The 13,001-nt window shown below is 53.7% G+C and overlaps 2 protein-coding genes across 2 annotated transcripts; one reads left to right on the forward strand and one right to left on the reverse strand.

Moving 5' to 3' along the window:
- The first annotated feature begins 452 nt into the window (after positions 1 to 452).
- On the forward strand, positions 453 to 2,557 carry GUCA2A (guanylate cyclase activator 2A). Its single transcript, XM_033229334.1, has 3 exons — positions 453 to 580; positions 1,634 to 1,841; positions 2,274 to 2,557. The coding sequence occupies exons 1-3, from the start codon at positions 506 to 508 to the stop codon at positions 2,336 to 2,338; spliced, it is 348 nt and encodes a 115-aa protein (XP_033085225.1). The 5' UTR covers positions 453 to 505; the 3' UTR covers positions 2,339 to 2,557.
- Positions 2,558 to 7,587: 5,030 nt separating this feature from the next.
- Positions 7,588 to 9,941, reverse strand: GUCA2B (guanylate cyclase activator 2B). The gene is made up of 3 exons (XM_033229335.1): positions 9,812 to 9,941; positions 8,541 to 8,727; positions 7,588 to 7,875 (listed from the first exon to the last, which is right to left on the reverse strand). The coding sequence occupies exons 1-3, from the start codon at positions 9,899 to 9,901 to the stop codon at positions 7,814 to 7,816; spliced, it is 339 nt and encodes a 112-aa protein (XP_033085226.1). The 5' UTR covers positions 9,902 to 9,941; the 3' UTR covers positions 7,588 to 7,813.
- Positions 9,942 to 13,001: the final 3,060 nt, after the last annotated feature.

Raw genomic sequence — 13,001 nt, forward strand, 5'->3', positions numbered from 1 at the left:
CACATTTCCCTGAATATTCCAGGCCTGTCTCACCTCCTAGCTGTCCATGTGGCATGAAATGGCCTTCTGTTCTCAGTCCCTTCTCTGAGAAAACCTCCACCCATTCTCCAGAGCTCAGCCCCCAGTGCATCCCCATCACCTCACCCTAATCACCCTACCCTAATCACCCTGTCTTTCACTGTCGGGCTGGGCCCTCCCCTCAAGGGCTGGGTCAGCGGGCCCCACACCAGCACAGGGCAGTCGTGAGTGAATGTGCCTTGTTGGTGAATGAATGCAGGACCCAGCCCGGCTGTGGGTCAAAGTGGGTGCTCAGGGAGGGGCCAGGGGTCCCCCTGCCTGGCTCTTATCTCCCAGGGCTGTCTCAGCCTTATCTGATAAGGCCTGACAGGTGAGCAGATGAGACTGACAAAGGCTTCCGGGTTACTCAGTAACCTGCCCTCTTTAAAAGTCCCGCTGTTTACCCCTGGCATCCAGAACAGCCACCCCTCCCTCGGGCACTGCTGCCATGAATGCCCTCCTGCTCTCCGCACTGTGCCTCCTCGGGGCCTGGGCTGCCCTGGCAGGAGGGGTCACCGTGCAAGTGAGTCCTGTGTCCCTACCCTGGCCCAGCTGGCTCCCTGCCCCTAGTGCCCAGGGCTGGTCCCCTGAGAGAATACCTCCTCTTTGAGGCTGGACTGCGGATGTGTGTCCGAGGTTTGGCCTTCTTTGAGGAGCTCCTACTCAGTCCGGCCACACACACACCTTTCCCTTCAACTTTGGAGGAGAAAGAAATCCAGTGGAGGGAAGAGGAATAATCATATGGGGAAGGCGAGGAGCTGGCCAATTTACTGAGTGTCCCATGTGCCGATTCTTTCCCCAGCCCCTCACTGTGGCCCCACCATCAACCTAGAAGAAAGGAATTATTAGTCCCATTTTACAGAGGGGAAAACTGAGCCTCACAAAAGTTCTGTAACACATGATGGGCACATGGCCGTGGGAAGTGCAGGAGCTGGATTTAAATCCAGACCTTACTCCTCAGTTCCGTGCTCAGCCAAAGTACCCCTGTGGGTCCCAGGAACCCCATGGACACCCTGGAGGTCCTGACAGATGGGTGTGCCTACCAGTGCCAATGCTGGCGACAGGCCAGGCTGGCACCTAGCAGGGGCCCTGCTCTCTATCAAAGCCAGATTCCGGGAGGCCTTTTATTGCTTCTCAAACAAAAACCAGGCTGCAGGCTGAAGCTGGGGGCCCGGTAATCAGCAGCACCGCTCTCAGGCAGGGGAAGGACAGCCTGGGCTTGACCATGTGGAGCTACCATGCCTGGGTGCTGGTCTTTTGCCTCTCCCTAAAAATCAGCACACTGGCTCCTACTCATTAGGCACCTTTGGTGTTACTGGAGCTTCACACCCATTTTCTCCATTCCCCATACAACATGCAGAATTTGCGGGTTCTGGAGTGTCCAGCATCACGGAGCCAAGCCAGGGCGTGGGGCCTGAACTCAGCCCCTCACAGTGCCCCTCAGTGGATAGCCTGGCTCCCATATGCCGCGAATACTACTCGTGAGCACCACTGGGCTGGACCCGGGCCAGCACGGGGGGCACAGTCAGGAAGCAGGCTGCAGCCTGGCCTCATGCTCTGGGCTTGTCTTTTCCAGGATGGAAATTTCTCCTTTTCTCTGGAGTCAGTGAAGAAGCTCAAAGACCTCCAAGAGCCCCAGGAGCCCAGGGTTGGGAAACTCAGGAAGTTTGCACCCATCCCTGGTGAACCTGTGGTTCCCATCCTCTGTAGCAACCCAAACTTTCCAGAAGAACTCAAGCCTCTCTGCAAGGTGCCCAATGCCCAGGAGATACTTCAGAGGCTGGGTGAGCAGCCTCCTTCCTCTCGGATTGACGGGACTCGGGAATACTCTGGTGGCATATGAGGAAGAGATGTGCTCTGATTGGTGGGATTTGGAGGAAGGGCTCAGCTCTGATTGGTGGAACTAGGGAGCTTGGCTCTGACTGGTGGGTCTGTTCCACTCCCACTTCAATTCCAAGTTGTGACTGCTGAGGTTTGGGAACTAAGACAGTTCATCTGGTCTTAGTTGCCTCTCTTTCTGGTGGAATCTCTGCTTTGATTGGTTGGTTTGAGTAGTCTGCGTGCCCTGGTTTGGGGCAAAAAGCCCAGTAGGTCAGAGTACAGGCCTGCTGGGATTCTCTGGGGGCTGGGTGGTGATGTACAAGCTCTGGGCCAAGGGCGGCAGGGGTATTGCGAGGAAATGCTGGTTCTCACGAGGCTCCATCTCTGTTGTGCAGAGGAAATCGCTGAGGATCCGAGCACGTGTGAGATCTGTGCCTACGCTGCTTGTACCGGATGCTAGGGAGGCTTGCCCACTGCCTGCCTCCCCTCCCCAGCAGGGAAGCTCTTTTCTCCTGCAGGAAGGGCCACCCATGATATTCCACTCCCAGCAGCTCAAGCTACCCTGGTCCAGTCGGGAGGAGCAGCCCGGGGAGGAACTGGGTGACTGGAGGCCTCGCCCCAACACTGTCCTTCCCTAGAGCCACTCCAACTCCCTGCTAATAAACCAGATTCCAGAGTACTCTGGGTGTTGCCTTCCTTCCTTCATCCCCTAGTCTACCCTACCCTGGAAGCTCGGGATGTAATGTACAAAGCGAAGGACCCCACTCTGTCTGCTAAGCTGCTCACTGTCCCTGGGGCTGCCACAACACAGAGGCGTGGAGGGGATCTGGATCTCCAAACCACCAAGGCAGCAGGTGGTGGGGAGGGTTTGCTTTACTTTCACATCTCCTGAGGTCATCAAATTCACTGATGAGCATGGGAGCCAGTCTGAGCTGGTTGGGATGACCAGCACAGGCACTTGACCCACTAGGAGACTGGCACCAAACTCTTGGGTACTCAAGGACTTGGCTCCCACCAACCATGCTAGTGTGGCCTCCACCCTGACCACATCCCAAACCACACCTCTTGCCATTTCCTTTGCTGCTGCTCACCTCTTCACTGCCCCTCTTCGCACACTAGTGTCAGGCAAACTCCTACTCAGGCTCCAAGGCTTTCGTTCCATGGCCTCTCCTCAAGACAATTTTCTCAACCCCCCAGGAAGAGTCTCAGTGCTCCCACTGTGACCCTGACCTTGGTGCTCTCCGGGCACTGTGACCACCCACAACCCTTGCACAGCGCTGGCCACCCTGTTATGTAATGGCTTCTGTGCCTGGGGAAGGCTCTCTGACCTCCAGACACACATAGATAATTGCATGAGGATATAAAACAGGGCAGGGTCCCAGCCACAGCTTTTCCAAGTACTGTGTGATCTTTGGAAAGTCACTTTCCCTCTCTGTACCTCCACCTCTTCCTCTATAAAACTGGGGCGCTAATATTTCCTGCCTCCCAGGCTGGGTGAAATAATGCACATAAAGCCCTCAGTTGAGGCCTGACACAAACATAAGAGGAATTCAATAAGTGGTAAAACAAACCAGAGAAAAGGGGACCAGGATCAGGCTGAAAGTGGTTCAGACAGGGTGAGGAAGCAGGGTATGGAAGTGAGGCCTATTAGCAAAGGTAGAGGCAACATAAAAAAGAGAAGGCAGAACTCCCAAGGGTCCATCGTGGGGAGTGGGGTGGAGGGGAATTGTCACAAGGGGGATTCCATGGGCTTCAGAATTCAAAAGGTAAGGTCTCTTCTAGTTGAGGCGAAGAAGGCTTTGTGAAAGGGGAAGGGCAAGTGCATTTGCATCACCCCTCAGATTTGCATTGGGATGCAGGGAATTTCAAAACCAGTGTGGAAGTAGGGAAAAAGAGGGTGTTGCAAAAGGTGGGAATGGTGCAGACGGACACAAAGACACTGGAATGGTTCGGTCAGGACAGTGTGGAGCCTGGGAGGGCAGACAGGATTGAGTTTGAGCCTTACTGTGTCATTTACAAGCTGAGTGTCCCTCTCTGAGGCTTGGTTTCTCATCTGAAAGTCAGGATGATAACAGACCCTACCTCCCAAGGTTGGCAGGGGATTAAGTGAGATATATGATGGAGTGGAATCATTTAATGCCCTAACTCTGGAGCCAGACTCTTTGGGTATAAGTCCTGGGTCTGTCTTTTACAGCTGTGTGCCTTTAGGCAGGCTATCTAGCCCTTTCTCTCCTCAGTTTTCTCATCTGAAAAATGGGGAAGATAAGAATCCATATATCCTAGGGTTGAGTGAAGAGTAAATGAAAAAATGCAGAAAAATTCTTAAAAGTCTACTGGTTTTGAACAACCACTGGGTCAAATAAGAAATCAAAAGGGAAATTGAAAAGTATCTTGAGACAAGTGAAAACGAAAATACAATATGCAAAAGTTTATAGGGTGCAGCAAAAGCAGTTCAAAGAGGGACATTTATAGCAATAAATGCCTACATCAAAAAAGAAGGCCGGGCGCGGTGGCTCATGCCTGTAATCCTGGCACTTTGGGAGGCCGAGGCAGGTGGATCATGAGGTCAGGAGATCGAGACCATCCCGGTTAACATGGTAAAACCCCGTCTCTACTAAAAATACAAAAAATTAGCCGGGCGTGGTGGTGGGCACCTGTAGTCCCAGCTACTTGGGAGGCTGAGGCAGGAGAATAGCGTGAGCCCAGGAGGCAGAGCTTGCAGTGAGCCGAGATCAAACCACCGCACTCCAGCCTGGGTGACAGTGCGAGACTCCGTGTCAAAAAAAAGAAAAAAAAATTAAAACTAGAAATGGCATACAATCCAGCAATCCCACTTCTGGGCATATAGCCAAAAATGCAAAATCAGTATGTCAAAGAAATATCTACAGTCTCATATTTATTTTAGCATGATTCACAATAGTCAAGATATAGAATCAACCAAAGTGTCCATCAACAAATGCATGGGTCTAGGAAATGTTATACATAAACATAATGAAATACTATTCAGCCTTAAAAAAGAAAAAGTCCTGTCATCTGTGACGAAGTGGATGAAACTGGGGGACATTATGCTAAGTGAAATAGCCCAGGCACAGAAAGGCAAATCCTACGTGATCTCAGTGAAATGTGGAATCTGAAAAAGTTGAACTCATAGAAGTAGAGTAGAATAGTGGTTACCAGGGGTTGGGGTTTGGGAGGAAGTGGGGAGATGGCAAACAAAGAAGAAGGAAAAGAAGCTCCGCCAGGCCCACAGAGAGCAGTTCGTTGATGCTGCTATCATTCTGATTCTGGGCAGCAGCACAGCTGTGTGGCTGGTACATGGCAGGGACTCAGACAGCGGCAGTTCTCTTTGCTGTCTCCAGCAGGCAGGTGGGAAGCCAGCGCAGCTGCAGGGAGCAGTGGGAGATGAGTCTAGATAGTGCACGAGCTCGGGCTAGACTTGGTAGGTGGCAGTGGGGAGCTATGGAGGCATAGGGGCACCATCAGAGTGGTGCTGCGGTGCTCCTCTGGCGTGGTGGGCATGGAGGGCCCACAGGACACAGGGCCAGGAAGGAAGGTCTGGCCTGGCCCAAAGGTAGTGATAAAGGCCCCAATGAGTGATATGGAGGGGTGAGAAGTGGGGGTCCAGAGAACTGTGGGAGACATTGCAAAGGCCCTTCACCAGCCTTGCCTGTGGGGTGAGGGCAAGGAGGAACCTGTAGCCTGGGAGATTGTAGGACTCATGAGCAAAACTAAGCAGCTGTCTAGAGCATGCACTCGGGTCTTCGGGAGCTGAGTTCAGATGGCACAGCCCCTTGACTTCCGACTTTCCTCCTCCCCAGCTCCCTAGGACTGAGGCTTTGAGGGGAGCCCACTCTGGAAAGGCCCTGCTCCCGGGAGTTCCCAGCATGGCTCCCGGCCTGAATAAAGGCACTGAGGTTGGCTGCAAGGATGTGGAGGCCGCAGTGGGCCCCCGTCAGACATCATCAACTGGCGCAAGGCAGGAATATGGTGGTCAGAGCATGGACCCCGGCCCATATGTCCTGGGAAGGGCCCTGCCTTGTCACTTTGCTTGGTCTATGATCTGGGCTTAGTTTTTCTCTCTGTACCGGACTCTTCTTAGACTGGATGGGGTGATAATAACAGTATCTACTTCATCAGTCTGTTTTGAGGGCTCCATGAGTTACCATGAGTGCCAAGTGAGTAGGATAGCACCCGGGATAAAGTGAACGCTCAATTAACACTGGCTATAATCATAATAGTAATTATTATTATTATATTTTCAATTTTTTTCTGAGACAGGGTCTTGCTCTTGTCGCCCAGGCTGGAGTGCAGTGGTGCGATCTCGGCTCACCGCAACCTCCGCCTCCTGGGTTCAAGTGATTCTCTTGCCTCAGCCTCCCGAGTAGCTGGGATTACACGCCTGGCTAATTTTTGTATTTAGTAGAGACGGGGTTTCACCATGTTGGCCAGGCTGGTCTCAAAATCCCGACCTCAGGCCGGGCGCGGTGGCTCAAGCCTGTAATCCCAGCACTTTGGGAGGCCGAGACGGGCGGATCACGAGGTCAGGAGATCGAGACCATCCTGGCTAACATGGTGAAACCCCGTCTCTACTAAAAAATACAAAAAACTAGCCGGGCGAGGTGGCGGGCGCCTGTAGTCCCAGCTACTTGGGAGGCTGAGGCAGGAGAATGGCGTAAACCCAGGAGGCGGAGCTTGCAGTGAGCTGAGATCCGGCCACTGCACTCCAGCCTGGGCGGCAGAGCGAGACTCCGTCTCAAAAAAAAAAAAAAAAAAAAAAAAAAATCCCGACCTCAGTGATCCTCCCACCTTAGGCTCCCAAGTGCTGGGTTTACAGGCGTGAATCCCCACACGCAGCCTATAATTATTATTATTTTTAAAGACAGTGTCTTGCTCTGTTGCCAAGGCTGGAGTGTAGTGGTGTGATCTCAGCTCACTATGGCCTCAACCTCCCAAGTTCAAGTGATCCTCCTGTCTCAACCTCCTGAGTATCTGAAACTACAGGCAAGTGCGAATACTTCTGGCTAATTTTCAATTTTTCATAGAGATGGGATCTCCCTATGTTGTCCAGGTCTGTCTCGAACTCATGGCCTCAAGCAGTCCTCCCATCATGGCCTCCTAAAGTACTGGAATTACAGGTGTAAGCCACTGTGCTTGGCCTTTGTTGGCTATTAATTATTATTAATATTCCTCAGGCTGCCAGGAAGGAGAGAGGGAGGGAAGGCCTCCCAGCTGGAGCTGGCCAGATGGTCCCTGTGGGGCTGGGAAAAGTGGGAGCTTAGGAGTGAGGATGAAGGCCAAGGGTTGATCTTCTCAGGCAGGCCCCAGGCAGAGTCAGCCCTGATTATGTCTTGAGAGGGCATGCTGCTTGAATCTTCCCTCCACTCTCTCCTTCTGTCTCACCTCCTCCCTGCCCCAACCCCACTCCTGGACACCAAAGCTGGGGAGTCCTTGAGTTCAGCCTGGGGGTTGCCAGGTCTGGCTGGCTCTGTGGCTTCTGAGCTCTGTGATCCTGGATGCCTCATTCCTGCTCCAAGCCTCGGCTCCCTCATATTCGGGATGGGGTTCAATAAGTCAACTCCCCGGGGCCTTGGAAGTTTCAGGAAAATTCCTGCCTGGTATTTTTAGTCCAACCTTTCTCCTCAACCCACACTTCTTCCCCAGAAGCTCCTCCCATGGCTCCTGGGGATGAGCAAACGACAGGTGGACTCCTGTGTTGTAGAATCTTTATTTAGGAGCTGGGCTGCCTCAGGGGCCTGCCCTTCCAACCCTGTGTCCAGTTGCTTTGCACCAGATCCAGCTGCTCAGGCCCTGGGATGGTGGTGATGACCATGGTTGCCAGGGACCCATCTTGAGCATGGACAGGGATGGGAGGCTGCCAAGGCGGTGGGCTGAAGGGCGAGGTGTCCCCGGTGGGCTCAGGGCACTCAGGGCCATCTCAGAGGCAACCGGTACATGCAACGTTCACACACAGCTCACAGTCATCGTTAGCGATGGTTCCTGGGCAGGGAGAGAACGGTCAGCTGACCTGAACCTGGGCCCTCTGTGGCCAGGCAGCAGAAAAGATCTACTTGGGAGTGGGCGGCGTCTTCTGTAGACTGGGGGCAGGAACCTCTAGAGGTGGAGTGAGGGCTTGGGTTCAAGTCCCAGATGCTCTCCTTCCTAGAGGCAACTGGGCAAGCCGCTCACATTCCCTGTGCCTGAGATTTCTTATTTGCTAAATGGACAGAGTCACTGTGAGGAGATAACACAGGATCGACTTGTCCCAGCACACGGTAGGTGCTCAGTAAGTGCTAGCTAGTTGCTACATTCTCCTGCCCGGCTCTGCGCCATCCCTCGGGTTTCAGCTTGGCTGACACCTCCTTTTGGAAGCCTTTCAGACCCCCGTCCCACCGCAGATGTCAGCCAGCTCTCCTCTCTGCTCCATGCAGCCATTGTCTGTTGATGGGTCTGTGCCTGGCATGGACTAGGGATGAGGTGGGTTTCAGCCCTGCCTGACTCACAGTGCCTAACCCGGGGAGTCCTGGGAGCCAGCAGGACAGGGCCTGAGTTACTTGAATCTCCCCATCCACAGCCACTGGGTGCTTACGAGAAACAGCCTAGGTGGAGGGGCCTGGGCGTGGGAGGAGACAGAGCGAGTTTCTGCAGGGAGCGGAGGCACTTACTCAAGGTCCTGAAGATGCTGGAAGCCTCCTGAGAGGCGCAGACAGGCTGGAGGTCCTGCGGCAGGGCGGGGTGGTGGCACACGACGGGCAGGAGGCTCTGGGTCTGCAGGCGGGGGCTGGGTGCCCACTGTGCCTCCAGTTCTCTCAGCTTCTTCATGGATTCCAGCTGGACCCGGAAGCCTTGGTACTACAGGGAGGGGAGAAGAGATAGGAGCAGATCAAGACCTGGGCCAGGGGCAGGCACTGCCCTGAGACCCAGGGTCGCTCGAACCCTGCAGATCCTCCAGAGCCTTCCCCGTCTCTATGGGAAGTCCAGGGCCACACTGGAAAGAGCTGCTGGGGTGGGAGGTGTGAGGAAGAAGCAGCGAGGCTGTGGGACATGGTGGTTCAAGGCATGGGCTTTAGAGACAGACAAGCCCTGGTTCAAATCCCACCTCTGCCCCTGACCGGCTGCCTGTCTGTTCCCCACTTAGCCTCAGCTCCCTCATCTGACATCTTCCGTGGGGGCGTGGCACCAGGATATACTTGCCAGCTGGGCGCCTGCCTGAGCTAACATGGCAGAGTGGTGGCAGCTGCAAGCAGCCGGTCTCCGAGGCTAGGGCTGTTGGGGAGGCCGAGTCTCCTGCACCCCTCTCTGGGACCAACTTTGTTCTCCCCAAGGAGACCAAGGCCACAGATGTCTCTGCTACACTGGGCGAGGCCAGCAGCATCCCCTGTGACATGGCAGACAGGCCCTGCTGCGACGACTCCTGTCAGTCTCCTACGCCCCCTGGTAGGGCACTGGAATCCCAACAGTCTTCTATCAGGCCTTTGTACATGCTGTGCCCTTGGCCTGGAACAGTTTCCCCATCCTCTGTGCCTGGCAACCTCCTGTTCATCTTGCAATGCCAGCTCAAGGGTTACCTGCCCGGAAAATTGTTCTGCCTGTCCCCCTCCACCCACATGTGGGTGAATATAGAGAGGAGCCTTTCTGGGCTCCTCCTGTGCAGGGGCCTCATCCTGTTCCACACTCTGACCTCTGTGAGCAGCACGGGCCTCTGAGGGGAGCAGTGCTGAATCAGTTTGGTGTTGTCATCGCCATCATCACTGCCATCAAAGTCTGGCTGCCCCCACCCACCGGCTGCCTTGGTCCCAGAGCTGTGATGGGTGTTGGGCTGAGCCCCGGGCCCTGTGCTCCTCCGGTGTCGCCTGAATTCCCAGTACACCCTCTCCAGCCTAGCCTCCCACTGTGGGGCCCTTCAGGCAAGAGGCACACTAGCCAAGGGACTCACCTGGATGTAGACTGACTGTGTGTTCTGCAGCAGCAGCAGGAGAACCACAGCCACTCCTGGCAGGAGCCCTGACACAGCCCTGCAGCCCATTGCGCTCCCTGGGTTCCCCCTGCCACTGTCCACCGTCTCCCATCTGTGTCCTTGCCTAGCACCTCCTTATAGGCCAGGCTCCGGAGTCCTGGTCACTCATTAACTGGCCAGCTGGGGTGGGGTTGACAGCTAGCTGGCTCTCTGACAAGCTGGGGCTGGTTCCCAGGAAAGGGGTTGGGGGCTAGGAGGGCAGGAGCCCAGAGTCTATGGGAACACAGTGCTTGAACACCGAGCACCTGCCACGTGCTGGGCTCTCCATGGGGGACTTGGAGCACACCATCATTTATTCCTCAAGATACCTGTGTGATTGTGATGATAGGGAGGCCATTTTACAGACAGGAAAAGTGAGGCTCAGGAGGGAGCGTGGCTTGCCCCAAGTCACAGAGCTAGTTAATGTCAGAGAAGGGGCTCCAGCCAGGTGTCCTTGGCCCAGGTCAGACCATGGTCCTTTCTCTGGGGGAAGGATACAGACAGACAGGCTGGTCCAGGGCAAAGTGGGCAGACATGGCTGATCTTAGGGTTCTTAAGGCCCCACTCCCCCAAGACCCACATCTCTCTCACTCCCTCTCCTCAGCACTATTTAACGACCATCCTTCAGACCAGTCCTGGCCCCAGGTTTTGAACCTGCCTCTGCCTGCCGTCTCCCACCTGTGCCTGGGTGCTATCGGGCCATGTTTGACCCATCTCACCTGTCTGTGCTTTCAGAAGCCGATAGCCTAATCCAGCATGGAGGAAAAAGCAGTGGTGTTGGAGGCAGATGGATCCGTGTTCAAATCCTAGTCCTACTGCAGCTGTGTGATTTAGGATAAGTCACATCAACTCTAATGGAACCTCAGTTTTCTCTTCCATCAAATGGGCATCATACAACCCCTCGCGTAAGGTTGCTGTGAGCGAGGGCCCCGGCCCACCTGAGGCTGCCTTTGTCTCCTGGGTCATGCATCTGTAGCAGCCCGTGATCTTACAGTTGCCTTCTAGGCAATGCATAACCTACTGCCCCAGTGGTTGAAGGTTGGGTCAGAGAGAAGAGGGCAAAGTCTCTAAGGGTGATATCACCACTGCCATACCAGGCAGCTGTAAACAGTGCCTGTGCCAGGGCTCAACTCTGCAAGGCACAGACTCTGGCATGTGGCGGACTCCCCTCGTGTTGAGCCTGAACGTTGGATTGAAGCCCTGATAGCTCACCTTGGCATTTAAGGTGCCACTCCCAAAAATGGCTAAAATCGGATGTCACTGTGCTTCTCCATACCAACCCTTTTCACACAGGTCTAACCCCATCTCATGTCTTTGCCTGCTCATTCCACCTGCCTGAAATGCCCATCTTCCTTTTTCTTATCTCAGACTGAAATGAAGAAGAAGCTGAAGTGAACTTTGGAATTTCTTGTGTATTGCTTTGAATCCAGACTTCGGCCTTTGCTCTTTAGAGTATATGGAAGTTAAGGGACTCTTACATGCTCTCTCATCTGTAAAATGAAAATAACCACCTGGGAACAATAGCTCTCATTTCTTGAATACTGTGCACAAAGCTATGTTATAGTCATAATCCCATTGAATCCTAAAGGATAGGCATAATGGTTGTTCCCATTTTACAGATGAGTAACCTGAGGCCCAGTGAAGCGCCATGTTTGTTGTCACTGTGGGAGCAAGAGGGGTGAGCAGATTTTCTACCTGGAATTCTTGCCTTTGCTCAGCCTGTGGTGTTATAGAAAAAGGAACCTAGGACTTAGAGATAAGGAGAGCTGGGTTCAAACCCAAATGCCAGCACTTACCAGCTGTGTGATATTTGGCACACTACTTAGCTTCTCTGAGCCTCCATTTCTTCATCAGTAAAGTAGAGAAAATAGTAATAATAATTTTTAAAAAGACCTCATAGTGGTTGCTATAAAGAAAAACTGAACGATACCTGTCCCAGGAGAGCCTGTGACTCTCCCCAAAACCAACTATTTCCCCAGCATGTGCCCTGGCTTACGGGGGATGTGTCATGAAGGGGGGTTTCCCTGCTTCTCCTTGTGGAACTCCCACGACAAGCCCCATCTCTCAATCTATAGTGGGACCAGTGCTGCTTTCTGACTTGCACAGGCTGAACTCAATGCTGGGCCGTTCTGTCCAGACCTGGGTCTGTCCAACTGTAGGACCTTGGACAGGCGACGACTTCTGTGATCTCGGTTTCTCATTTGTAAAAATCATGTGACCAGTCTCCAGTGTTTGAGGTTGTTATGAGGCGGCTTGATACCTAAATCCATGGTCTTTCCATGAGAGGAAACTCATTCCCCTTGGCCCCTACATCAATGGGACAAGCCTGCCGGGTCTGGGGGCCCCTTGGCCACGGTCTCTTTCCTTTCTTCGCCCTGTGGCTCCTCCAGCCAGGGCCTGTCATGCATCGGTCTTCCCTGGGAACCAGGTATGACTTCCTTATCTGCCTAACATGACTCAAGTTTATTTGTCAAACCCACCTCCTCCCAATCTCTCTCTAAATGATCCACCATCCATCACAACCAACTTGGCCGCAGACGCAAATCCTTGACGCTGCCCCTGGCCAGCCCATGTGCATTGACGTGGTATTATCAGGGCACTTCCTTCTTTATGGATGTGGGAAGTGACTGTCACAAGAGCCTGGAGTTCACCCTGTGTGGAAGACTCAATCACAGATGCGGGGTGGGTGACAGTTCACCCGTGTGCATTCGGGCAGCTCCCCTCTCTACCCTGGCCCCTCTTCTCAGTGCCCACTGCTATGGTGCCCAGAGCCCAGGGCTCTCCCTGCCCCCAACTGCTCAGTTCCCCACAGCATTAGTCATAGCTGCATAGCTGACCATTCCATCTTTCTTGGGGTAAAGTGCTTTCACCATTTGACTCCTGGGACACACTCTTCTCATTTCTGCCAACCTCACTGGCTCCATATTCTCTGCTTCCTTCCTTGGTTTTTCCTTCTGTTCTTGACCTCTAGGTGTTAGAGTGCCCAGGGGGCACCAAGCCTGTCTTTGGACCTCTTTCTTCCTGTCTGTAATCACCCCCTTGGTAATCTGTCCCATGTCAAGGACTTTAATGCCATCAACACTCTGTTTACTCCCTAGCCTGGCCTTTCTTCTCAGTCCCAAACTCATTT

This window comes from Trachypithecus francoisi, unplaced genomic scaffold (genome assembly GCF_009764315.1).
Source record: "Trachypithecus francoisi isolate TF-2019V2 unplaced genomic scaffold, Tfra_2.0 Lachesis_group12, whole genome shotgun sequence".
In the NCBI taxonomy this organism is placed as follows: Eukaryota; Metazoa; Chordata; class Mammalia; order Primates; family Cercopithecidae; genus Trachypithecus; species Trachypithecus francoisi.

Coding starts and splice junctions, on each gene's coding strand:
- GUCA2A (XM_033229334.1), top strand. CDS start 506: ATGAATGCCCTCCTGCTCTCCGCACTGTGCCTCCTCGGGGCCTGGGCT. Junction 581..1,633: donor CAGGAGGGGTCACCGTGCAA/GTGAGTCCTGTG, acceptor TGTCTTTTCCAG/GATGGAAATTTCTCCTTTTC. Junction 1,842..2,273: donor GGAGATACTTCAGAGGCTGG/GTGAGCAGCCTC, acceptor TCTGTTGTGCAG/AGGAAATCGCTGAGGATCCG.
- GUCA2B (XM_033229335.1), bottom strand. CDS start 9,901: ATGGGCTGCAGGGCTGTGTCAGGGCTCCTGCCAGGAGTGGCTGTGGTT. Junction 8,728..9,811: donor CACAGTCAGTCTACATCCAG/GTGAGTCCCTTG, acceptor CCCTCCCTGTAG/TACCAAGGCTTCCGGGTCCA. Junction 7,876..8,540: donor CAGCATCTTCAGGACCTTGA/GTAAGTGCCTCC, acceptor CTCCCTGCCCAG/GAACCATCGCTAACGATGAC.